Below are 23351 nucleotides of genomic sequence, written 5' to 3'. Positions count from 1 at the left end.
TACAGGAGCTGCCTTGTATAGACCTACCGGCCTCTTGCAGACTCCTAACGTTCTTATGTTCTTATGTTCCCTTCGTCAGGTTCAAGGTTCTCCTGCTGGTGGCGCTGATGATGGTGGCGGCGGAGGCGGGCTACTACGGTGGTCATGGTGGCGGCGGGCGGTATGTGGTATGTACAGTGAGGATGAGAAGGAAAAAAAAAATAGTGCATTGAGGACAAGAAATGGTCAGAATAATAAAAAATGAAAGGGAAGGGAAAGGAAGGCGTCATATATCCAACATTAGAGAGATTGAAGAGAGAATTGTGTACACTGTTTGTTTGTTTGTCTGTTGGTTGAAGTATCTATGTAATTGCGCCTTTTTTGTGTGTGTGTGTGTGTGTGTAATGGTTTTTTTTTTTTTTTTTTTTTTTTTTGTTTGTTTGTTTCTATATCTGTTTTTGTTTGTTCGTTTGTTTGTAGTTTTGTTATGTAGAGTGTCTGTGTAATTATACTTTCATTCTTTCTTTTATTTATTCATTCTGTTATGTATATTTATTCAGTCTATCTATCTATCCATCTATCTATACCTATCTATACCTGTCTCTCTATCGTTCTATCTATCTCTCTCTCTCTCTCTCTCTCTCTCTCTCTCTCTCTCTCTCTCTCTCTCTCTCTCTCTCTCTCTCTCTCTCTCTCTCTCTCTCTCTCTCTCTCTCTCTCTATCTATCTATCTATCTATCTCAGTTTTACCTTTTTTTTTCTTTCCTCGCATTATTTTTCATCTTCTAACACTCATTTTTATCTCATTCCTCTTATTCATCATTATTATTATTATTGTTATTATTATTATTATTATTATTATTATTATTATTATTATTATTATTATTATTATTATTATTATTACTATTATTATTATATTTACTATTATTATTATTTCAGGGTTGTCCAGTCCTCGTGCAGACCAAGACGGAGACGAAGGTAAGAGAAAGATTTACATAGATTTACATAGGTATTCAGACCACACAGACCCCGTGGTGATCTGTCCTTTAACGTAAGTGAAATTTTATGAAACAAATGTCACCAAAACTTTGCATTTCTACTTTGGTAAATATTAAGTTGAAGGAAGTGTCGGTCGAGCTTGTTTTTAAAGAAGTCAGTCGTGCCGAAGAAAAAGAAGAAGAAGAAGAAGAAAAAGAAGAATTAAAAGCAGATGATGATGAAAATAAAATAAAAAAAAAGAAGAAAAAAGAGAAAGTAAATAAACAACAAAATAATAAGACCAACCTATATAAGAGAGAGAGAGAGAGAGAGAGAGAGAGAGAGAGTTTAGTAGTCTGATTATATATATGCATATTAACATTTTCTTTTTCTTTTTTTCCTCGCGTTTCTTCTCAACACCAGTTTTAATTAATTTTCTTTTACAATTTCCTTAAACATCCTTTTTCTTTCTCTTTTTCCGTGCGTCTTTTGTTTTTAGTGATTTCCCCGCCTTACATTTTTTCTCTCTCTCCCTTTCTCTCTCTCCCTCCCGCGCAGACGACGACGGCGACGGCGACGGCGACTGTGACTTCGAAGGTGACGACGACCTCCACCACCACCGTGACGCTCAAGACGGAGGTGACGGTGGCCAAGGCGTGCGGCAGTAAGTTTTGGGGGTCTATTGTTGTTGTTGTTGTTGTTGTTGTTGTTGTTGCCGATACAAAGGCCTGGCTGTGGAGAAATCCCAAGCCACCTGTGACATCAAGATCAAGATCGAGTTGTAGTTTTTTTTCCTTCTTTTTCTTCTTCTTCTTCTTCTTGAGGACTTGATTCTTTCACTCACGACTTGTTCCACTCTTCCTCCTCTTTTCTCCTTCTCTTTTTCTTCCCTTCCTTCCTTGCATCCCTTCTCTCTTCCCTCCCTTTTTTCCTCTCTTTCATCTCCCCTTCTTCCCTTCTTCTTCTCTTTTTCTTCCCTTCCTTCCCTGCACCCCTTCTTTATTTCCTCCCTTTTTTCCTCTCTTTCATCTCTCCTTCTTCCCTTCTTTAGCCTTTCCTCTCTTTATTTTCCCCTTCACCTCCTCTTCTTCTTCCCTTCATATCGTTTCTCTTCTCTGTCTCCTCCTTCTCCTCCTCCTCCTCTTTCTCATATTCTCGCCCACTCTTCCTCTTTATATCCACTTCCTCTTCTTCATTCCCCTCTTCCTCTTCATGTCCCTCTTCCACATCTTCATTTCTCTCATCTTCTCCCCCCCCCAACCCCCAACCCCCATTTCCTCCTCCTCATTCACCTTTTCTTCCTTATCTATCCCTTTCCTTCCTCTTCCTCGTTCATCTCTTCCTCCTCCTCTTCATCTCCATTATTCTCCTCTTCTTCCTCCTCCACTTCTTCCTCCTTCTACTTCTTCACCTCCTCTTCATTTCCCTCTTCCTCATTCACCTTTTCTTCCTTATCTATCCCTTTCCTTCCTCTTCCATCTCTTCCTCCTCCTCTTCATCTCCATTCTTCTCCTCCTCTTCCTCCTACTACTTCACCTCCTCTTCCCCTTCATTATATCCACGTCACTAACCTCCTCCTCCTCCTCCTCCTCCTCCTCCTCCTCCCCTCCCACACAGGTTACGGTGGTTACCATTACGGTTAAAAAGAAAGAAAAAGTCACCACCAGGCCCAGGATCGTATACCCGGACAAGACCAAGACCGAGAATGCCCCCCTGGCCGCCTCGAGTGCCGTTACAAAGGCGAAACTCCCGACCGCCGCCTCCTCCTCCTCCTGCTTCTCCTCATCCTCTCCCGTCCTCCTGCCCAGCTTTGGTCTCCACGCCTCCTCCCCTTCCACCACCACCACCACCGCTACTACCACCACCACGTAGGGAAAGTAGTAGTTGTGGTAGTAGTAGTAGTAGTAGTAGTTGCGTGTAGGAGTCTTTTGCTTGATGTCAGTATATTAAAAAGTAGTCTTGTTTTTGCACAAGTGCGTTAATCCTTCCCTGCAAGCCACTCCTATGGCAAACGGATTGATTAAATCACTGAAAGCAGGCAGCCTAGTAATGAGCCAACAGGCTTTCTGCTGCCTGCTAGTCCATGTTTCCATGTTTCCCCTTCATTTCCCTCCTCCTCCTCCTCCTCCTCCTCTTCCTTCTCCTCCTCCTCTTTCTTATTCCCCTTCTCTTCATTCACTCCTTCCTACTGTTTCATCCACCTCATCTTCATCTTTATTTCCACTTTCTCTTCTTCATTCCCCTCCTCCTATATCCACCTCCTCCTCCTCCTCCTGTATTTTTCAGTCATAATAATTTTGGTGGAAGACTTTGGGTCATATTCTTAAACATCTTGGCACCCAACCACACATATTTAACAAGGCTTCAGTAAGAGTTCGCGGCATTTCCATGGGTAGTTTTATGACCCTTCTGGTAATTTAATCCTTCTCCTGTACCATGGACCTAAAAACCACTCACTAGACCCCGACATATCTCCTATTTGACCTTTGCAAATAGTTAGCGTGTGAGGCAAAAGCGTCTGACAATACGAGACTTTGTTTGGATCTTTTCCGTTTGGCGTACAGCGCTAAAATTAATTTTAATATAGATTTTCTTATGTATTTTTGTCCGTAGAATCCGAATATGACAACCGTTTTATGGAGAAACGAACAGTTTTTAAGTTATTTTCCTCAAAATAGCTCGCAGAGGGCTTCCCCCTCATGTATATGTGACTTATTTCAAACATTATCCCATATTTTCAAAGTCCTTGAATTGGATTTTCAAAGCGTTTCCATGACTGCTGAAGGTTTGCAAACGGAAAAGATCCATAAATTGTATATAATACTGAATATTACGACTTTTTAAAGTTTGAATTCCTTCAGTAATAGATAGGAAGAAAATAACTTTAAAGGCAAATAACTCAAAAACTGTTAATTTCTCCAAAAAAATAATGTGATATTCTGATTCTACGGACAAAAATACATAGAAAAATCTATATTAAAATTACTTTTAGCGCTGTACGCCAAACGGAAAAGACCCCTTTGTTTTAGGGAAGAAGAGACGAAGATAAAAAATAATAGTTCCTCCTCTTTTATTATTTATTTTATGTTTAGCGAATTGTAACTTAGAAGAAAAAAAATATGGATAAATAAATGTGGGCATCTCGATTTTCTTTCTTTTTATTATTACGACTTTTATTTTGTGTGTATATGTGTGTGTGTGTGTGTGTGTGTGTGTGTGTGTGTGTGTGTGTGTGTAAGGTTATGTTTGTTTGTTTCTTAATTGCCTGTCTATAACTCGGTCCACTTCAGTACTCAAATCCGTAGTTAAAATAATATAAAAAAATCATGCGTCTCAATAGTTAAATAATAATACTTAAAATTAACATAATACAATAATTAAATATATAAAATAGTTAAATATCGTGGTTAAAAAAAAAAAATGTAGCCTTCATATATTAGTTAAAAATATATATATACAGAAGTTAGATACGATAGTTTAAAGTAGTTGCATATTATAGTTATTAAAAGAAATATAGCAGAGAGAGAGAGAGAGAGAGAGAGAATGACACATCTAACCTTGCATTTATTTCCTCTTAGGCGCAAACAAGCAAACAAGAGAGAGAGAGAGAGAGAGAGAGAGAGAGAGAGAGAGAGAACATGACACACCTAACCTTGCATTCCTTTCCTCTTAGGCACAAACAAACAAACAAATAAACAAAGCCACAAGAAATAAACATAACATCTACCTTTCCTTAATTAACTAACAAGAACGACGACCCAAACCGTTACCTGTACGGCTCCGTGACACCTGAACCGAAGCATCGACTCACTGGTTCATCGTTCGAATCCCGCCCTCTCTCCCTTTAAAACAGAAGAACACACACACACACACACACACACATTACAAACACTTTTCTTTCCTTACTATATATTTTTCATCAGTTAAGAAATAAGAAACGTATATATTGATAGCTCTTCCGTGTTCTAAGTTGTATCTAAAATATTTCCCTTTTATTATGTCGGTGATAGTTTTACATGGCTTATTCTTATTATTTCATCCTTCTCTAACTCCTCCTTCATTATATCTTTTTCTCTCTACATCTTTTCTATATTCCTTTCTTCCCAAAACTCTCTCTCTCTCTCTCTCTCTCTCTCTCTCTCTCTCTCTCTCTCTCTCTCTCTCTCTCTGTCTCTCTGCCCCTACTCAGTTTTTCTTTGCGCTCTCTCTCTCTCTCTCTCTCTCTCTCTCTCTCTCTCTCTCTCTCTCTCTCTCTCTCTCTCTCTCTTCCTCTTCTCAGTTTACTAGAGTAGAAATGCAACGTTTTGGAGTCTTCTGATTAATGTAAAATCACTTAGGTTTAAGGACAGACCACCAAGTCTGGACCATGGGGTCTGTGTGGTCTGATTTTCTATGTAAATCTATGTAAATCATTCATTCTCTGTTTTTCTTTCCTCTCTCTCTCTCTCTCTCTCTCTCTCTCTCTCTCTAAAATCCATAACATTGATCGATCCATAAAATATTTCCTCCCGTTCTCTCCACGCGATGGTGGTATAGTGGTGAGCATAGCTGCCTTCCAAGCAGTTGACCCGGGTTCGATTCCCGGCCATCGCAGACTAGAAACCTTTTACTCTATTTATACTTCCACCATGACGACTTTCTTTGGTTCTGAGTGGCGTTTGAAGGATGTTAGAGAGAGAAAGAAAGAGGGAAAGAAAGTAAAAGGGAGAGAGAGAAAGAAAAGGGGAAAGAAAGAGAAAAAGAAAAAGGGAGAGAGGATGATAGAAAGAGAAAGGAAAAGAAAGTGAAAAAAACAAAGGGAGAAAGAAAGAAATAGGGAAAGAGAGGGAAAATTAAGAGGCTGCTGGATATAGGAATAGGCCTAGATGGAGATGAGAGGTGAAATAAACTAACAAAAACAAAATAAATATTACTAGAGAAAGTGGGAAATAGGGGATGAAATTAAATAAAGGGAAACAGAGAAGGGGGAAGAGGAGGTGAAATGAACTAACAAAAACAGCATAAATAGTAGAGAAAGTGGGAAATAGAGGAGATGTAGATAGGGAAACAGAAGGAAGGAGGAAGAGGAGGAGGAGGATGTTGAGAGGCTGCTGGAGACGGAATAGATGACGTAGAAGATGAGAGGTGAAATGAACTAACAAAAAAAGAATAAATAGTAGTAGAGAAAGTGGGAAATAGAGAAGATGTAGACAAGGGAAACAGAAGGAAGGAGGAAGAGGAGGAGGAGGATGTTGAGAGGCTGCTGGAGACGGAATAGATGACGTAGAAGATGAGAGGTGAAATGAACTAACAAAAACAGCGTAAAGAGTAGAGAAAGTGGGAAATAAAGAAGATGTAGATAGGGAAACAGAAGGAAGGAGGAAGAGGATCGAGGAGGATGTTGAGAGGCTGCTGGAGACGGAATAGATGACGTAGAAGATGAGAGGTAAAATGCACTAACAAAAACCGCATAAAGAATAGAGAAAGTGGGAAATAGAGAAGATGTAGATAGGGAAACAGAAGGAAGGAGGAAGAGGAGGAGGGGGATGTTGAGAGGCTGCTGGAGACGGAATAGATGACAGAAGATGAGAGGTAAAATGCACTAACAAAAACCGCATAAAGAATAGAGAAAGTGGGAAATAGAGGAGAGATAAAAATAAGGGAAACAGAAGGAAGGAGGAAGAGGAGGAGGAAGAAAGGGGAAATAGAAAAGTTATAGTGAGAAGGACACAGTAAGGGTAGTAAAGAAAATGGGGAACTGGTAAGTATAAGTATGTCATATAAATAAAGGAAACAGAAGGAAGGAGGAAGAAAGGGGAAATAGAAAAGTTATAGTGAGAGGGACACAGTAAGGGTTGTAAAGAAAATGGGGAACAGAGGTGGCTAAGGGAATACGTAGATTGTGGATATTGTAGCGTTAGGGGAGACTTTTATTTTCTTCTGAGGGTTAAATGCATCTAGTTCAAACGCTAATCAAGCATAAATGAACCTGTAGAAAGTGTTATAAAGGGCAGGAAATGTAAAAAAAAAAAAAAACTAACGAAGGGTAAAGAATGGGAACTGGAGGCTGTTTAGATTTTTTTTTTTTTTTTTAGGGGGAGTCTTGCTTATCTTCTGGAGGTTAAATATATTAAGTTCAAACACTAATTAAGCGTAAATGAACCTGTAGAAAGTGTTATAAAGGGCAGGAAATGTAAAAAAAAAAAAGGTGTAACAAAGGGTAAACAACGGGAATTGAAGGCTGTTTAGATCGTCGCTTCATAATCAAACAAGATACGTCAATACAAAGCTGAAAACAAATATATAAAAAAAAAGTGGATCTCCCCGGCGGGGAATCGAACCCCGGTCTCCCGCGTGACAGGCGGGGATACTAACCACTATACTACCGAGGATAAAGAAGGCGGGAGGTCAAGGAAAAGATAAGGAAAATTTCATGGGTCAAAAGAGAAGGAAAGAGGAGAAAAAGAGAAGGAAAAGGGAAAGAGAGAGAGGGGCAGGGAGGGAATGTTACCGAGGAAAAAATAAGGAAACTTATCAAGTACAGAGAAGAAAAGGGAGGAAGGGAGGGCGAGGGGTGGGAGAGAGAAAGACAGAAAGGGAAGGAGAGGGAGGGAGAGAGAGAGAGGACACACCATCAAACAAACCATGAACAAAGAGAGAGAAAGAGAAAGGGAAGGAGAGAGATAGAGAGAGGACACACCATACAAACTCCCTCATCACGCCTCAAAGTTAATAAATAAACAACAAAATTCGTCACACGCCAGGGTGGGGATCGACCCACGGTCACTCGCGTGACAAACACAAGTGCTGCCGCTTAGCCACCGAGCAGATGATCCTAGAGCGTGTGGGAGGAAAAAAAAGAGAGAGAGAGAGAGAGAGAGAGAAAGGAGAAGGAGAGAAGGAAAGAGAAAGCTAGTGGGGAAGGAAAGAGAGAAGGAATTAAAGAGGATCGAGAGTATGAGAGGAGAGTAGTAAAGAGAGAGGGAGGGGACACACCCGTAAACGTCAGACACTACTCACAGGTTTCGCATAGTATAAACTTTCAATGAACCTCTAAACTCCTCATCTTCCATTATAAAAATATGTGGACCTCCCCGGCGGGGAATCGAACCCCGGTCTCCCGCGTGACAGGCGGGGATACTAACCACTATACTACCGAGGACTGGCGATGGGGAGCAAGGTTGGTTTTAAGAACTCAATTTTTTTTTTTTCTCTAATGTGTGTGTGTGTGTGTGTGTGTGTGTGTGTTGGTTTATATAACCTTTCACCCTATCCCTCTCTCTCTCTCTCTCTCTCTCTCTCGTCCACCAATATAAACCTTCCACTTCTAAAACGAGTTATCAAAACGTTAAGTCGGAATTAAAACACTCGATCTTAATTACGTAAGTCGGAATTATATTGAAATGTAACGTAAGTAAGAATAAACGTAATAAGTCCGAATTAGTAGAGCTTGATTGATTGATAGTAAGTTTAAATCATTAATTTCGAGCAGTGGTTCCCTAACTCTTTTTATACTCACAGAAGATACTCACAGAAGATTCCCTGGAAGAGGCCTTAAGTGGCCTGTGGCTCCAGTTCAGCAGCCTGAACACTGTGTGGGCTGCGCGTGGTGACTATTTGTGCTCTATATGAAAATTTTTGTTCTTGATTTTTCCAAAATTTATCGAGTTTTGACTCAAAACTCTCTACTGAGTCAGCGTTCACTACCCACTCTGGCAAACTGTTCCAGGTATTAACCACCCGGTTGGGGAATGAAAACTTCCGAACATTCAGCCTAGCTCTTGGTTTAAAAATTTCCTTGAGTTTCCCCGTGTGGTGCTATCTTCCCTTAAATCAAAAAGTCCCTCTGTACAATCTATATCATATTTCCTGGTTACAATTTTAAAAGTTTCAATTTGGTCTCCCCGGGATCTTCTATATGCCAGTGTGGGCAACTCAAGCTGTCTCAGTCTCTCTCCATATGGCAGGTCTTTCAGGCAAGGCACCACCAGCTTCGTTGCTCTTCGCTGCACGTTCTCCACAGCCTCAACATCCTTCACCAGGTGTGGACTCCATACCTGGTTGGCATATTCTAAATGGGGTCTTACCAATGCAGTGTAGAGTGTCTTGAATACTGCAGGGTCAAGGTGAATAAAAGTTCTTCTTATCAGCCCCACAATCTTATTCGCCTTGTTAATTTTTTCGGCCAGGTGGTCTGAGAACATGAGCTTGTTATCAATGACCACACCTATGTCCTTTTCTGCCCTGGTCTTATTGATTTTACTGTACATATTATAAACTTTGTCCTCAATTTCTGATTGCCCAATCCTCATGTGTTTACTTTTGTCTGGGTGAAAATTCATGAGCCCATTATTGATTTCAAAGAATCCGGCCCACGCGCACCCCGCGGCTACTTGGTATCGTATTTATTTGTTGTTTTAAAAGAATAATACAATAAGGGAGGCTTGGGTTGGCATTAAGTCGGAAGTTAGGAGCATACAGTATTGTTGTGCTGGAAGCTTCCCCCGGCGACCATAGGCCTCTAGAAGGCTCCCGGAGAAACGAGCAAAGGGGCGGAGAGCAGAGTGAGCTGGGCGCGGCCAGGCGCCAGGCGGGAAGTGTTGCCAACTCGCATATATTTTTGCTACATGTTCTTGTATGATCTGAAATATACTGTAATATTCTAGACTGTACTGTTCTGGATATATATAGGAGAAGAGGGCGAGAGAGGGCCAGTCCCAGTCATAGTAAGCTAGTGGTAAGTGAAGAGTCCGAGTGAAGTGTACTACTAAAGAAGAATATTAAACTACAGAAGCTGTGCAAAGTGTTTACATATCTCCCTCCCACGGAGTCTCCTGACGGCGACACGGAACCCACGTAACACGTCCGGCATAACACTGGTGTCAGGAGTGTAGGCATTTGTTTTTCGCCATGGAGACTCGTTCCCAAGCTGCCCAGAGGGACGACATGTTGACTGAACTTTTGGAAGCCTTGAGACTACAGGGGGAGAAACAAGAAAGAGCACTCCAAGAACTCAAAGAACAACAAGAAAGAGCACACCAAGAACTCAAAGAACAACAAGAAAGAGCACAGCAACAACAAGAAAGAGCACAGCAACAACAAGAAGGAACACTCCAAGAACTCAAAGAACAGCTAGAAGATCGCTTCACAGGATTACAGCTACAGCTTAAAGCAGTACAAGATGGAAGTGAGTCAGTGAAGAGAAATGACTGATGTAACCACGAACTTGGGACAACGCCTGATAGAAGTGGAGAAAGAACACACAAATCTTCAACAAGAGATGGAGGTGGTACGGGAGACGACACACAAAGAAATATTAGAAGTGCAAGGAAAGGTGAACCGTACTGAACAGGCAGTTTGTGACGTAAATGACAGAGTGAAGGCCCTTGAAGACTGCTTGGCTGGAAACGGACAGCCAGTGCCTGCAGGGGCTAGTTGTACCCAAGATGCTTCTCCTACGCAAGTCCGGGGTAGTTTGAGCCCTGTTTCGCCTGAGTTTATCCCCGCAAGAAGTTCCGCCAGCCCCATGGGTCTGCTGGGTTCGCCTGTTAGAAAGAAGCCTCAGGAGTTTGATGGCAAGGTCTCCTGGGAGGCTTACCGCGCTCAGTTTGAGCTGTTGGCAGCTCGGAACGGATGGGATGACCAAGAGTGCGCGGTACAGCTGGCCACTAGCCTGAAAGGGCGGCGCTGGAGGTCCTTGCTCAGCTCGACAATGCGACAAAGGGCAGCTACAGCGGGCTGGCACAGGCGCTGGAGCAACGATATGGGACCAAGCACCAGAACGAGCTCTTCAGGGTTAGGTTCAGAACCCGCAACAGGAGGCGCGGCGAGTCTCTTCAGGAACTCGCTCAGGACCTTGAGAGCATGGCGCACAAGGCATACCCAGGTGCCACCCCTGACCTGCTGACGGTTTTGCTGCGTGATCAATTCATCGATGCCTTGGACAGCCCTCAGCTGAAGATACAAGTGAACCAAGCTAAGCCAACATCAATGCAGGAAGCTCTGGCACGTGCCATGGAGTTTGAGTCCTTTGTTAGGTCTAGCTTGTCAAGCTTCAGGGACGACTCGACTTCTGGCTTTAGGGCACGAAAGGGCGCTGTCAGCGACACAGACAGGTTCCAAGGAAAGTGCTGGTACTGCGAGAAGGTTGGGCACAAGGAGAACGAATGCTATAAGAGGAAGAAGGAATATGAAGGTGCTGCCAAGAAGAAGCCCAGGGAAGGACCCAAGTGCTGGACCTGTGGAGAAAAGGGGCACTGGAAGAATGAGTGTCGGAAAATGTGCCCCAACGAGGGACCACCACTGGGAAACTAAGAAGGACTGGTTCACGGGGCAACGACCAGTCTGTCCTGTACATGCCCCGAAGATATCAGTGTGCAGGAGAACCACCATGACAAGCTGCCAAGTGGAGGGCAAGGTTGACGGAGTGTTGTGGCCTGTGGTCGTCGACACAGGCTCGGAACGCACATTGGTGCGGCCTGACGTGGTGAGTCATCGTCGGCTTCCTAAGACGCCGCATCGACTGTGCGGAGTCACAGGACACGACGCAGAGCGCAGAGGCCCAGTGGACGTGAAGTTTGAGCTCGGAGGCAAGGAAGAGGGCCTCTCTGTGTACGTGGCCGACATTGATGACCCTGCATCCTAGGTATGGATTATCTTGTCTCCCACAGGTGCGAGCTGGACTTCCGCGCTAAGCAGCTGACTGTAAGAGGAAGGAGGGTGCCACTGACGACTGTGAACAAGGAAGACCTGCCAGTGACGGTCAAGCGCACCACCATTATTCCTCCGAGGTCGGAGATGCTGTTACCCTGTCAAATTACGGGTGCCCCCAGCCAGCCCGGTAAGCTTGTGTGTGGTAGAGAGGAAGTCGATGCCCGGTAGAAAACGGGTGATTGTAGGCAGTACTTTGGTAGACTGCTGCAGCGGAAGTGCCTGTCGTCGTGGCCAATGTCTCCTTCAGCCCAAAGAAAATAAAACAAGGACCATGGTGGGGTTGTGCGAGAGATCGACCAGAAACCAAGAACCTGTGTCTGCAGGAGAACCCTGACGAAGCCCCAGGAGGAGCTGTCGACTACCTGACTACCTGTGCGACCTGTTTGACAGGAGCTCCAAGTGTCTAGAGGAACCCCAAGTGGAACAGCTCAGGAGCTTCTCGTGAGAAATGCAGATGTGTTTTCCACAGGAGACCTGGACTTGGGGTGTACGGACCTGGTTGAGCACCACATCGACACAGGTAGCCACCGCCCAGTGAAACAAGCTCTCGAAGGATGGCACCAGCCCGTCGCAAGGAGATGGATGAGGTAATGGATGATCTCCGGCAACAAGGGTTAATCGAGCGGTCCAGCAGCCCGTGGGCGTCTGCTGTAGTGCTCGTCAGGAAAAAGGACGGTTCCCAGGTGCTGCGTGGACTACCGAGCCCTCAACGATCTCACCATCAAGGATTCATACCCACTCCACGGATCGACGACACGCTCGACGCCTTGGGGGCTCCAAGTGGTTTTCAACACTGGATATGAAGTCTGGGTATCACCAAGTCAAAATGGCGGAACAGGACAAAGAGAAACAGCCTTCTCCTACGGTCAAGGCCTGTGGCAGTTTAAGGTCATGCCCTTTTCTGTGTGTGCACGCGCCGGCCACGTTCGAGCGGCTGATGGAGAGGGTGCTGAGGGACTTCACTGGAAGACGGCACTCATCTACCTCGACGACGTTTTTGTCTTTGGCCAGACCTTCGAGCAGGAGATGGAAAGGCTATCAGAGGTTTTCGCCCGGTTTAGAGCTGCACACCTTAAGCTCAGCCCGAAGAAATGCTGTCTGTTCCAAAAGGAGGTCCAATACTTGGGACACATCGTGAGCGAGGCTGGAGTACGCACTGATCCTGAGAAGGTGGCTGCGGTAAAGGACCGGCTGACACCCACCAACGAGAAGGAGAAGAGGCTTCCCTCAGAGTTGTGCTCATACTACTGGTTTGTGAAAGGAAGGCTTCAATTACGATTGCCACCACACCTCCTCTCTCCGAAGAAAAGCGTTTGCGCAAGTTTGAGCGGAACTCAGGTTGCTGAGTTGCCAAGGAGGAGGCTCAAAGGTCTCTCCATCACACGCACCCACTCCCCACCTACCCCAGTAAGGGACTGGCCGACACCCACCAACGTGAAGAGCCTGGGCTTCCTCTCGTTGTGCTGCCCATACTACTGCAGAGGGTTGAGGCTTTCCTGGCACGCTGCACTGCACACCTCCTGAGAACGGAAGAAGGGGGAGGACAGGAGTGGACAGAACCCAGCTGGTTTGCCAGAAGAAGCCTCCCAGGAGCTCGCCTGCACACCTCACCCACCACCCCCCCCTCTAACCCTTTTATACTGGATTGTGATGCCAGTGATGAGGGATTGGTGGAGTGCTGTCCCAGGCATGTGCCGACATGGAACGGGTTGTGGCCTACTTCAGCAAGAAGCTCACCCCAGCCGAGACCCCAGAAAACTATTGTGTGACCCGGAAAGAACTCCTGGCAGTAGTCAAGAGCCTTGACTTTTTCCATGCTTACCTGTAACGGTGCAACTTTCACCATCCGCACGGATCACGCTGCATTGCGGTGGCTGAAGTCACTGAAAACCCCTGAGGGCAGCTTGCTCGCTGGATAGGTAAAAACGAGAGCAGCACACTACACATTGTGCACCGATCTGGACTAACACACACGGTAACGACAGCAGAGCGCGCCCATGCACCTACCGGGTCAACATTGCCTCAGATTCCAGAGGGAAAGCGTATGCCGCCGCACCGCACGCACAGCGGAACAGACAGCGGAGGTGCCATGGGAAGACTTGGGAAACTGCAGCGGAGAGGACGAGATCTGAGACCAATTATGGAGTGGCTGAGTCAGTCGTCAACGCGACCTGGGTGGGAAGTAACTCGAAAGAAAGCCCCCACCAGACTGGACCACTGGGTGGGACACTCTTCGGATCAGACGACGAGCAGCGAGCGACGCGACGGGTCTCTCATGATGGTCTTGACCACTACTGGTCCACGTGTTACCTGTGAAGTCCCGGAAGGCGTCTTGAAAGAAATGCACGACAGCATCACCAGCGGACACCTAGGGGTAAAGAAGACACTGAGTCGCCTGGCCAAAAAGGTTACTAGGTTGGCATGGAGGAAGGACGTGGAAGAATGGTGTCACGCGTGTGGTGTGCTGCAAAAGAAGCCCCCAAGAAGCGTCACCGTGCCCCACTGCAACTACCACAGGTGGGAGCCCCCCATGAAACGGTGGTGGGATATAGCAGGACTTGCCTCTGACGACGAACGGAAATAGGTACATCTGTGTCACAATGGATTACTTCACCAAGTGGCCGAAGCCCTACGCATCCCTGACCAGGAAGCCACTACCATCGCCAAGGTTTTGGTGGAGGAGTTCTTCTGTCGCTTCGGTGTGCCTAACGAGCTCCATTCCGACCAGGGAAGGAATTTTGAGTCAACAGTCCTTGCTGAGTGCTGCAAGCTTCAGGTATCAAGAAGACGGACCACCTTGCTGGGTACTAAGCTTCTGGGTATCAGAAGACCCCGACACTTGCTGAGTGCTGACAAGCTCTGGGTAAGAAGAAGACCACCTCTGCACCCACAGTCAGATGGAATGGTGGAGAGGTTTAATTGGACGTTGGGCCAGGAGTTGGCCCAAGCAGTGCAACAATGATCAGTCTTCATGGGACTGGAAGCTGCCCGCTTCATGGCCTACAGGTCTGCCGTCCACGAGACTATGGGGCATCACCGGGGCAAAGCTGATGTTTGGACGGAGCTGCGATTGCCGGTGGACTCCACTGACAGGAAGGCCCCAGTCAGAAGCTGCCTGCGCTTCTTGGCCTGGAGTCTGTCGCCCGCCTGACGAGACGGTATTCGCCGGCAAAACTGATGTTGGACGTGAGCTGCTGCGATTGCCGGTGCCGGTGGAGGAGGCCGCCTGGGAAACCCGCCTGGGACGCCACCTCAGTTTTGCCCGTCAACTAGAGGAACGGCTGGAAGAGGTGCACCATCAAGTCTGGTGCCTTGAGTGAAGTCTGAGGGCCAGGAGCGCGCGTACAACATGAGGATGAGGGCCACGTTGACTTCAAGGAAGGAGACCGAGTCTGGCCTTACAACCCGCAGAGGAAGAAAGGACAGTCTCCGAAGTTACAGAGCCCCTGGGAAGGCCCTTACACTGTGCTAGAACGCCTCTCCGACGTGACTTACCGAATCCGGAGAACGGAAAAGACCAAGCCGAAAGTTGTCCACGTCAACCGCCTATGGAGGTACCACGGTCCGGGAAACTACACCTGGAACAACTACAGACACCCAGCAGCCGACGAAAACGCAAGGGACGTCCAGGACCGAGAGGAGGTCGACGACGACGTAGGCCTCCTGGCCCTTTCAGCCGAGGGAGATAACCTCCCGGCTTCGGCAGATGTTCCAGGGACACCCCAAGAAGCGGACGACGACGAGGCGCACCAAGAGACAGACGCGCAGGAGGCAACGAACAGAAGACAGAGACAACGCAGGCGTCCACAGCGATACGACGATTATTATGTTTTTGATTAATTCTCTTATGTTTGTACATAGTTAAGTGTGTGATCGGGACGATCACAATTAAGAGGGGGGGATAGTGTTGTGCTGGAAGCTTCCCCCGGCGACCATAGGCCTCTAGAAGGCTCCCGGAGAAACGAGCAAAGGGCGGGAGAGCAGGTTGGTTTCTCAAAGTTCAAGTCCTGAAGGTGCTCAAGGAGTCCAGTCCGTGTGGTGAAACCTTGGCACGAAATCACGAAAAGACTCTCCTTGGATCTTCCGCCTCATCTCGCTCGCCGCCTGAGGCCGTGCGGGTCCCCCAAGGCCAGTTCAAGCGAAGGTTCAAGCGTCAGACTGTAAACATGGCAGCCCGTGAACAACACCGCCAGCACCGACCAAAAATTTTTTCCTGAGAAGGGACATCTTTAACGAGTACGATGACACCGAGTTCAAGAAGAGGTACAGGGTGATCGTGCTGTACAGGGTGAGCCTGTTGTTCATCACTGACCTGGTGCAACGCGTGATTGGCAACAGGACTGAGAGGAGCCGTGTGTCACAGTGCGCTGAAAAAATGTTGACTCTGCGATACCTCGCCACCCACCGGAAAATGCAGCAGTGCAACGCTGATGACTTTGGAGTTTCCCGGGCCACAGTCAGCAGAATCATCACCCAGACCGTGGATGCTCTCGTGACACAAGAGAATATGAGGCGGTTCATGGGCTTCCCTTTAAACCGGGGGGAGCAGCAGAGAATGAAGGCGGAGTTTGCCGAAATTGCTGGTTTTCCCTGGTGTGGAAATGCTGTTCCGTGTGATGGCACCCACGTAAGAATAGTGGCCCCAGTGGCCCATGAGCACGAAGAAGTGTACGTCAACCGCAAGAACTACCACAGCATCAATGTGCAAGTGTTATTTGATGCACAGTACAAGCGCGGGACATGGTGGCAGGTGGGCAGGTCACACTACGACTCACGGATTCTAAGAGAGAGTGGTCTCTGGGATATCTTTGAGCAAAATCTAGCTGGTCCTGGGTGTTACATTCTCGGAGACAGTGGCTATCCCTCAAAGCGATGGCTGCTTACACCATACCCACGGCCACAAGAAGGGCACCAAGCAGCTTACAACAGGTATGTAAATCTGAAAATCAAGTTTTAGGCCACAGTAGCTACATACCAGTAACTACAATAAAGCACATTATGAAACAGGAACACATATGTGCGCAATTGGAATTGTTTTTCTTTTCACTAGTTTTATATTATATATATTTTTGTGACTTAAGTAAACTTTTCATTTCATGTAGAATCAAGCAGCATTGACCATTCATGTAACATAGGTTGTAAATGATACTGCACACATTCATTTAAACGTTTTTATACTGAAACAATAATACATTACTGACAGTTTAACTGATGCCCCCTTTTTATCATTCCAGTGCACACAAAAGAACAAGGAGCGTGGTCGAGAGAGGCATCGGTCAGCTCAAACGCCGATTTCACGTCCTGCACGGAGAAATCAGGCTCAACCCAGAAAAGCTTTTGTAGAGTCATTATGGCGTGTGGCATACTTCAACATTTGCAAGCTACGTAACATCGAGCTTGACGAAGAGGTAAGCAGAATAATAATAATAAATTATGTTTGCTAGACTATGAAAGGGTGATAATAGATACTAACCCACCCACATACCTTGAGATAATTTCTACATTCACTATTTTTGTGGATGTATAATTGTTATATATCTAGAGCTATATCTCACCACCAACTATATTTCTCTGTATGAGTTATACTGTCATCTTTGTAGATACTTCGTCTCTCAGTCCATCACATAAAATATTGTAAAGTATTAATTAAGCATTATATATTATGACATCCTTCTTTAAAATAATATTAATTGTATGAGAACTCTTTCAATGGTAGTAGTACTATTAACCCTTTAACAGACTCCATATCTGCCGCAGGATGACATTGGTGATGAGCCTGCTGGTGATGAGGGGTTCCAGCCAGAGGATGGCAGACCTGCTGCTGTCCATGAAGGGGCTCTCTTCAGAGAACACATTGCTCGCCAACATTTTAGGTGAGGAAATGTTTGAACCACTAATATATATTTTCTTGTATTATTTGGTCCATAGGTGGCAGGTATAATACTCATCCCCTTTCAATACTGGTCACATTTATTCACAATCTTTCCCAGTTTATTAACTTTTTTGTAATTTGCAAGCAGCAACTCTGGGCAATATTTAGACGCAACCCCCGTCATTTCTTTACCTGCCACTACCACACTAACCCTTTCTATACCTTCCCACAAGTCAGTTACATCCTTAGTCACACTCACATTCAGAAGCTTTGAAAAGAATTTCAGTCATCTCCAACTCGTCCAGCCTCCATCTTTAAACGATATCTAGCCCCATACATTTATCATCCTTATCATTTATTTCTTCATGTTTCTCTGCTGAATGCCACATTTCAGTCTGTTCATGGATGATTGAGATGGAGTGTAGTACTTGGTTAACCTTTTCTCAATGCAAGTTTTAATTCCTAGGGTTATGCATGTTGCTGTTGCAATGGCCCCCCTTCCACAGCTCTACAACTACAACTTGTAAAGCACTTTTGGACAAAGTCGGTTCTGCATGGGATCTTCATGCAAGGATGTAGAATAAATTACATGTTTCAGAACTATTTTGTTTATTTTCCCTTCAGTTTCTTGGTCAAGGCGGTTTTATACAGTGCCTCTGCGTCACAGGCCCTCTTTTGGGCCATCACATGTGAAACATTTGCTCTTAAAAGTGCAAGTTTTAGTTGTTTCTTTTCATTGTTATAACGCTGATCATTGAAAGTTGATGTGACCATCACGATGCTGCACTCTGCATCGGGGGCAGGACAGCTTTCTTCTCGTTGGTTGCTGGAAAAAAAATACACTGTCAACACAAGCGAAGATAATAGGCTGATAATCCTTCTTTAACACAAATAGGAACTGTAAGAAAGGTCGGTAAAGGTTGACAAGAAGTACATTTATGGATGTTTCCTGTTTCTCTCATTAACCTTGTATAGGCCGAATGGCCTCTTGCAGACCCCTTACATTCTTATAATAACCTGTTCCATGATGACATGTGAGTACCACAACCTCACAAATAGAAGGTTTACAATATTTACAGAACATGTTCACAATACTAACCATAACTGCCCTGGATGGTGCTGCCCAGACACAGCTCCCGCAGAGGCACTGTCCACGGCTTGTTGGTCACTGAAAGAAACATAAAAGTGGTTACTATAAGTGATAGGTTGGATACAGGCAAACTATGACAAACTTTCAATATTATTTGTTAACATAATTGTTTGCATTAAAAATCACTAGTGGACTAATTAACTTCTGTACATTAAACTTCCTTTAACAAACTTGAGTCTGCAAACCAAAATATTTCATTAATAAGCTTGTATTTTATTTTATTTTTCTGTAGGTCCTGCCCATTGCATAGTAGGCTTTCACGAGGGGTAATTTTGATGACTTTTGAACAAAGTCGCTGAAGTTTGTGCTCTCGGAAGATCTTTGAATAATTTGCCATCCCTCAGCGATGATCGAACCACTTGGCAATGTCTAAAACATTTACAGAACATGTTCACAATACTAACCATAACTGCCCTGGATGGTGCTGCCCAGACACAGCTCCTGCAGAGGCACTGCTCGCAGCTTGATGTTCCCTGAAACACATACAAAAGAGGTTAGTACAAGTGATCGGTAAGATAATTGTTTCTAAAATTGGCTTTTTAAGTTTGCATTGAAAATCACGAGTGGACTAATTAGCTTCTGTACATTAAACTTCCTTTAACGAACTTAAGTCTGCGAACCAAAATATTTCATTAATAAACTTGTATTTTTATTTTATTTTTTTGTAGTTGCTGCCTATAGCATAGTAGGCTTTCTCGAAGGGTAGTTTTGAAGACTCTTGCACAAAGTCGCTGAAGTTAGTGTTCATGGAAGATCTGTTGATAATATTCCATCCCACAGCGATGGTTGAACCACTTGGCAACCGCCTTCCCAATTTGGTAGGGCTGGGGTGAGGATCATAAAGGAAGGGCAGTGAATATAAGATTATTGTAATGCAGCTTAAAATTATCCATGGTTATTACAAGCTCTTTTGAGTATTTTGAGAAGTCATCACAAAAGAGTAACATGTGCTAGTTTAACTTTTTTTTTTTCAACCATTTATCTGCACAGCAATGCAGTGTGGTGAGCGGAACATGTTGCTCAAACGAAGTAACGGTTCATTCAGGTAACGTTATACTCACTCAAATGTCGGCCTGTTTGCATCCAAGTCATCGGAAACGCCTGAAATGCTTTGGTTCTCAACCCCCAAAATGTTTTCCACGGCCAGGGCCACCTCTGAAATCTCCTTAGGAGGAGGTCCGCCACCTGAAAGATTAAACAATTGCGTGAGTAACTTAATTTTCAGTCACCAAACCAAAATAAATGTAGCTTTGACATAAAGATTTGAGTCATTGCAAAACAAACTATATAGTTTGTTTTGCAATGACTCAAATCTTGGTTGGTTTGAAGTTTGACAAAGATTAAATGGGAATTATAAAATGGCATAACAAAATATCTTGCTATACAAGGAAGGCCCACTGGTGGAGAGTAAATTTAAAGAAATTACGAAGATTATATATGATAAGCGGGTAAAAGAATTATATCTGATATTAAGAAGCAAAATAGAAATCTCATAGTTTACATATGGGACTCGAAGATCTGGAGGGAAGATCTCAATATAAGGATCCACTTGATCTTAGGAATTAATACATTTCTTACCTGTTCCACGTACAGCCTTCCTGTATTGGTGGATCTCCTCCCTCCCTTGCGCTTTGAGGGTCCACCATTTTTTTTCGACTTCAGTGACATCCCTCATCACTTCAGGAAATGCCGCATTGATCTGGGTGGTGATGTTCTCCCAGACCTCCGCCCGTTGTCGAGCTGTGACGTGTTGATTAAATTTTTTCCCTTCAACAATCCTCCGGTTAGCTGTTACCAGCTCCAGGAGGAGAAGGGAAGCCTCCTTTCTCCAGTTTCCCTTCCTTTTGTATTGTACGCGGGAAGATTTCATCATGTTGCAAGCCCCTGGAAATGCAGAAAAAGCAAAAGAGTTGATAGTGCCAGGAGGGAGTAACATTTTCAGTAGTCAACCTTTTCCAGTACTGAAGCTTTCTCCAAAAATCCTCATACGGTAATATAATCTACTAACTCTCTCTCTCTCTCTCTCTCATACCTGGGGCATCAGACAGCATGTGCTTGATCTTAATCCCCTCTCTCTCACATAAGGCACACCTTGCTTCCCCATGTGGCCCACCAATATGTATTACTATTAACTCTCTCATACCTGGGGCATCAGACAGCATGTGCTTGATCTTAATCCCCTCTCTCTCACATAAGGCACACCTTGCTTCCCCATGTGGCCCACCAATATGTATTACTATTAACTCTCTCATACCTGGGGCATCAGACAGCATGTGCTTGATCTTAATCCCCTCTCTCACACTTAAGACACACCTTGCTTCCCCATGTGGCCCACCAATATGTATTACTATTAACTCTCTCATACCTGGGGCATCAGACAGCATGTGCTTGATCTTAATACCCTCTCTCTCACTTAAGGCACACCTTGCTTCCCCATGTGGCCCACCAATATGTATTACTATTAACTCTCTCATACCTGGGGCATCAGACAGCATGTGCTTGATCTTAATCCCCTCTCTCTCTCACTTAAGACACACCTTGCTTCCCCATGTGGCCCACCAATATGTATTACTATTAACTCTCATACCTGGGGCATCAGACAGCATGTGCTTGATCTTAATCCCCTCTCTCTCTCTCACTTAAGGCACACCTTGCTTCCCCATGTGGCCCACCAATATGTATTACTATTAACTCTCATACCTGGGGCATCAGACAGCATGTGCTTGATCTTAATACCCTCTCTCTCTCACTTAAGGCACACCTTGCTTCCCCATGTGGCCCACCAATATGTATTACTATTAACTCTCATACCTGGGGCATCAGACAGCATGTGCTTGATCTTAATACCCTCTCTCTCACTTAAGGCACACCTTGCTTCCCCATGTGGCCCACCAATATGTATTACTATTAACTCTCTCATACCTGGGGCATCAGACAGCATGTGCTTGATCTTAATACCCTCTCTCTCTCACTTAAGGCACACCTTGCTTCCCCATGTGGCCCACCAATATGTATTACTATTAACTCTCTCATACCTGGGGCATCAGACAGCATGTGCTTGATCTTAATACCCTCTCTCTCTCACATAAGGCACACCTTGCTTCCCCATGTGGCCCACCAATATGTATTACTATTAACTCTCTCATACCTGGGGCATCAGACAGCATGTGCTTGATCTTAATACCCTCTCTCTCACTTAAGGCACACCTTGCTTCCCCATCACCATTCACTTCCTTAGGTATTTTAACCTCCCTTTCCTCCTTGCTATGTTCACTCTCGCTCCCTTCCTTGTAGACATAACACTCCTGGATCAAGTCTCAAGCCTACCTGTTTCACTGGCGTGGTTAGTAGGTGACTGCGAAGGCACAGATGAGACGTCTGAGCCTCTCCAGGGTGATGATGAAAGTGTTGAGGCCCGTATGTAGGTGTGGTCTGGCGAGGCGCCGCCCTGCTAAATGTTTGTTTACACCGTGGTGCCGTTGAAGATGCAGACGGAACAAAAATACGTGCACATATTCCTTACAATGAAGATATTATCGCTGTATTTCAACTAAATATCAATTGTTTATATTTATAATTCCATAATTATACATAACAAGTGTAATTTAAGTTAACTGAAGACATATTAGACGTCAAAGCGACGCGGAAGATTGGCAACGCTGGTTTCTCCCAAGACCGCTCCCAATCCTACTTGGAAGTGGCTTGAGCGCGGTGATGAAACACGCCCAAGAAATTCTCCCAACTGTGCGTGACGTCACCACGCTTGGGAGAGCACTATGATGAAACCCACCCCAGGGCGAGCCGTCCGCGCCCCACGGGGCGCGGCCAGGCGCCAGGCGGGAAGTGTTGCCAACTCGCATATATTTTTGCTACATGTTCTTGTATGATCTGAAATATACTGTAATATTCTAGACTGTACTGTTCTGGATATATATAGGAGAAGAGGGCGAGAGAGGGCCAGTCCCAGTCATAGTAAGCTAGTGGTAAGTGAAGAGTCCGAGTGAAGTGTACTACTAAAGAAGAATATTAAACTACAGAAGCTGTGCAAAGTGTTTACATATCTCCCTCCCACGGAGTCTCCTGACGGCGACACGGAACCCACGTAACACGTCCGGCATAACAGTATGAATGCGCGTTGCCTCAATGCTCATCACCGTCACATAAGCCTTTTCGACCACTTATTCGATCAAGGTTAGCTGCGTTAGCTCTTTATTAACATTCTGCATATATTTAACTTAGCAAGCCAATAAATAAAAAGCGTAATAATCAAATAAGGCCTAAAGTGGTTGTTTCGATCCGTAAATTTATTGGGCCCCGATAAAAAAAAAATCGCGCCAAAACCTGTCAATGGCCACATGTTTACTATAGGCTCCATGTTCATGTCATGGGTCAGAATCGATAAATAAAAATCCGTAATATGCTTATCCAACCACAAAGTCTTCATGTAACTATATATAGCCAATGAGCAAAGTTTTGTTCACCCGCCAGCCGGTAGCGCCCATTTTAATTCAAACAGCTAAGATTGATGATTGATTGATTGATAGTTTATTGTTGCAGGTAAACAACAAGGGAGAAGGGAGGAGGCAAGATCGAGGTGGCCCTGTAGGAGCACCCGCTTGGTTTTAACGTTATTTTACAAGTTAGACGGTTTTATTCGCTACCCTTCTTTATACACAGCAG

The 23351-nt window shown here is 45.0% G+C and overlaps 1 protein-coding gene, 1 long non-coding RNA gene and 3 other non-coding genes across 7 annotated transcripts in view; 2 read left to right on the top strand and 3 right to left on the bottom strand.

Annotated features, from left to right (window-relative positions):
* The window catches only part of LOC126986043 (uncharacterized), a 4533-nt gene extending 1609 nt beyond the window's left edge, over positions 1-2924 (top strand). Inside the window, exons 2-5 of the long non-coding RNA XR_007739239.1 lie at positions 80-167; positions 919-957; positions 1516-1621; positions 2575-2924. This is a non-coding gene — a long non-coding RNA (uncharacterized LOC126986043). The remainder of the gene's footprint in view (positions 1-79; positions 168-918; positions 958-1515; positions 1622-2574) is intronic.
* Positions 2925-5478: 2554 nt separating this feature from the next.
* Positions 5479-5550, top strand: Trnag-ucc (transfer RNA glycine (anticodon UCC)). The gene has a single exon. It is a non-coding gene; the product is annotated as a tRNA-Gly (tRNA).
* A 1706-nt stretch (positions 5551-7256) lies between these two features.
* Trnad-guc (transfer RNA aspartic acid (anticodon GUC)) lies at positions 7257-7328 on the bottom strand. The gene has a single exon. It is a non-coding gene; the product is annotated as a tRNA-Asp (tRNA).
* Positions 7329-8026: 698 nt separating this feature from the next.
* On the bottom strand, positions 8027-8098 carry Trnad-guc (transfer RNA aspartic acid (anticodon GUC)). The gene has a single exon. It is a non-coding gene; the product is annotated as a tRNA-Asp (tRNA).
* Positions 8099-18113: 10015 nt separating this feature from the next.
* On the bottom strand, positions 18114-22433 carry LOC126986042 (uncharacterized). 3 transcript variants are annotated; one of them, XR_007739237.1, is made up of 6 exons: positions 21999-22409; positions 20250-20555; positions 19733-19856; positions 19076-19495; positions 18621-18689; positions 18114-18347 (listed from the first exon to the last, which is right to left on the bottom strand). XR_007739237.1 is itself a non-coding variant. In XM_050841727.1 (6 exons), exons 2-6 carry the CDS (start codon positions 20337-20339, stop codon positions 18295-18297), a joined length of 405 nt encoding a protein of 134 aa, XP_050697684.1. In that variant the 5' UTR covers positions 20340-20555; positions 21999-22433; the 3' UTR covers positions 18114-18294. The 3 variants fall into 3 exon arrangements, 1 of the variants encoding a protein (XP_050697684.1); XM_050841727.1 differs by having other exon boundaries at positions 19076-19144; positions 21999-22433; XR_007739238.1 differs by lacking the exon at positions 18621-18689 and having other exon boundaries at positions 21999-22416.
* Between the last annotated feature and the right edge of the window lie 918 nt (positions 22434-23351).

The sequence above is a fragment of the Eriocheir sinensis genome, chromosome 61, assembly GCF_024679095.1.
Source record: "Eriocheir sinensis breed Jianghai 21 chromosome 61, ASM2467909v1, whole genome shotgun sequence".
NCBI lineage: Eukaryota > Metazoa > Arthropoda > Malacostraca > Decapoda > Varunidae > Eriocheir > Eriocheir sinensis.
This window is presented reverse-complemented; position numbering and strand designations above follow the sequence as displayed.

Bases quoted from the DNA above. Each gene is read 5' to 3' on its own strand.
- LOC126986042 (XM_050841727.1), bottom strand. From the start codon at position 20,339: ATGTCACTGAAGTCGAAAAAAAATGGTGGACCCTCAAAGCGCAAGGGA. The intron at 19,857-20,249 runs GTAAGAAATGTA...TTAATCTTTCAG, and splicing joins GAAGGCTGTACGTGGAACAG to GTGGCGGACCTCCTCCTAAG. The intron at 19,145-19,732 runs GTGAGTATAACG...TATGTGTTTCAG, and splicing joins GCAAACAGGCCGACATTTGA to GGAACATCAAGCTGCGAGCA.